This window comes from Olea europaea, chromosome 15 (assembly GCF_002742605.1).
Source record: "Olea europaea var. sylvestris chromosome 15, O_europaea_v1, whole genome shotgun sequence".
In the NCBI taxonomy this organism is placed as follows: domain Eukaryota; kingdom Viridiplantae; phylum Streptophyta; class Magnoliopsida; order Lamiales; family Oleaceae; genus Olea; species Olea europaea.
In genome coordinates, this window is record NC_036251.1 from 28090137 (window position 1) to 28092817 (window position 2681).

General features: G+C 37.2%; 1 protein-coding gene across 2 annotated transcripts in view; it reads right to left on the reverse strand.

Annotated features, from left to right (window-relative positions):
- LOC111410776 (K(+) efflux antiporter 2, chloroplastic) overlaps positions 1–2681 on the reverse strand; it is a 10477-nt gene that overhangs the window by 4700 nt on the left and 3096 nt on the right. For both annotated transcript variants that reach the window (XM_023041300.1, XM_023041301.1), the window contains exons 5-13: positions 2158–2294; positions 1996–2055; positions 1763–1882; positions 1523–1591; positions 1318–1383; positions 1024–1113; positions 685–789; positions 471–599; positions 4–213 (exon numbers count right to left, since the gene is read on the reverse strand). In XM_023041300.1, the coding sequence (XP_022897068.1) occupies positions 4–213; positions 471–599; positions 685–789; positions 1024–1113; positions 1318–1383; positions 1523–1591; positions 1763–1882; positions 1996–2055; positions 2158–2294 (986 nt within the window). The remainder of the gene's footprint in view (positions 1–3; positions 214–470; positions 600–684; positions 790–1023; positions 1114–1317; positions 1384–1522; positions 1592–1762; positions 1883–1995; positions 2056–2157; positions 2295–2681) is intronic.

Consider the following 2681-nt stretch of genomic DNA (forward strand, 5'->3'; position numbering starts at 1 on the left):
AACCTGATTAACAGCTTCGCCAAAAGCTACAAAAGCAAATTCTCCGCCGGGTGCAAGAAGAAGACCAACTCTTATCGCTGACACAGTTGAAATACCAAAAAGTCTTCCAATTAATGCAACCAAGATAGTTTTTCCAGCAATTAGAAGTGCTAATGATCCTGTAACAACAGGAAAGTTTCTAACTAGAAGTTTTGGATCGATAGACATTCCGACCTGCGTGCCAAATAATAATAGCTATTAGTTACAATTGTAATGAAATTTCACTGATGCTTTATGTCAGCAAAAGATCAAGTTAACCAGAAGTCACAAAACAGTGACACGGTAAAAATCACATTTAAATGAATGGATACAATTGGAAAAAGACATACTAGAAACGCCAAAGAATCATTTCTGAAGATATTTAAGGAAATCATGTGCAGCATATTCCAAGAACAAATGGAAGTTATAGCCGTGAAAACACGAGGACTTACCGTCATGAAGAAGAGACCCAATAGAAGGCCACGATACGGAGCAATATCTGATTCAACTTGCAATGAAAATTCAGTTTCTGCTAGAAGCAAACCAGCCAAAAAAGCTCCCAAAGCCATGGAAAGGCCAGCCTGTTTTAGTTAATGAAAGAACCATTTTGTTATCGTCACAATACCCAAATACTATTAAAATAAAAATAAAATTTAGTTTGCCTACCCTGGCAGTTAGGAGACTAGTCCCCAAAATAACAAGAAGAGTATTTGCAGAAAATATTTCTGCATTTTGATTTTCTGCAATTTGCTTATATATTGGCCGAAGCAGCTGCATAGAATGAGAGAAGAAAAGGATAAAATTCATTTTTGTTCAATGCAATAAAATAGGCAATGGCATGCGTACTATATGAGAAAAGATATAGTTCGATATGATGCTTTACTTGTGGCATGAGATAACAAAAAATTTCGTCAAAAGTCTTTCAAAGGATACTTGTTGAGGGCATGATTGGAACACCGAGAGCATAGGATTTTCAACAGTGACTTAAAGAATTATAACATTTACCAAGCGGCCTCCTGCAATTATGGCAGTGATGGCAACAATTGCCTTCATAGCAGCCAATCCAAGAGCTTCAGCAATGGCTTGAAAACCAACCTGCACAGAATTGAAATTTTGCATATTGCAATGGCACTAGTAGCAGTACCAGAAACAAATGTTTCTGGCAATTAAAACTCCCACAAGCAAGCAGAAAATTATAGGTAGTGTGATAACCACTTGTTAATCAGTCAAGTGTGCTAGAAACCTCTTTACTTACTTCACGCAACTTAATCAAAATTTTCTACTGAAGAAAATTGTTACCCCTCCTTTGGACGAATTTGGCGAAATAAGCGGTATTAGTATGAGCAAAACCACCACAGCCAAGTCCTGGAAGGAAAAGGTAAACAGTCGGTATAAATCTCGAATAAACAAGCAAATTCGCAATTTACAGAAACCTCCAAGCGGCTGTCCAAGGAGAGAGAAGGAAAGAGGTAAAAACCTAGATTCCTTATAGAGGCGTACAGACCTGGAAAAGTAATACTGAAAATGTAGCTCGTCCGTGACGTGATGTGCTCTCTCCACGTTCCTGCAGAACCTGTAGATATTCCCAGGTTAATCATTATAACTGGCTCTGCAACAATAGTACTAAATCAAAGTCTTCACAAGTAGTTCGTAAAACTAATTATATATCGTAAATCAAAAAAGAATAGAAACAAAACAAAGAAAGGACAAAATAATAGCTCTTGAAGTATAAATGATGTTTTACCTGGAGTACAACTGCAGTGGATGATAGTGCAAGGCCATTACCAATGACAATTGCAGCAGGACCCGGCTGTCCAGCAACAAAATGAGCAACCAAGCCAATCACTACAGCTGTTACCAGGACCTGAATTCGTGTAAAAAATTTAGAACATATAAACTATACTTTCTAATTATATCAAAAGGCAGCTATCAAGTGCAAAACGTTGAAATACACGAGATTAAGCAATTTCGAGTTACCTGAGCGGAGCCCAATCCAAAAACATATTTCTTCATGGAACTCAGCCTTTCAACTGAGAGCTGACAAAAATGAAGTTACAGGATAACTTTCTTGGCCATAACTATATAAATGTGGATAATGAATGCTTTTAGAATTATAATTTTAAAATTCTATTATTCAACCTCAAGACCAATATTGAATAGCAAGAAAACCACTCCAAACTCAGCTATTGCCTTAGTCCCATGTACATGACGGATGATAGAAACACCGTACGGTCCAATTAAAATTCCAGCAGCCAAATATCCAAGAACAGGGCTGCCTACATATTGCAGCAGAGAGAAGATGTGTAAGCAATACCACTTAAGGAACAGAAATTTAGGATGGTGCAATAGTATGTATGGAATGGTGACTGACTGAATGTAATAACAGAACAAATGTGATAAGAAGATGGTACATCAGTGGCATGAAAGAAATCTTATTCTCTTCGACAAAAACAGTATAAGAACATTAACAAAAAGGACCTTCAAAAAACTCCTATGTTGACAAAGTATTCCACTGTAATGTGATGAACTAATATTAAGATCACAACAATAAGCAGCCTATTGACGCCCTTTCTTTCATTTGCCAAGCTTTTCATTTTTCTTTTTTCCCTTTTTTTTTTTTGGGGGGAGGGGGGGGGGGTGGGGGGGGTGGAAAATGAAAAATT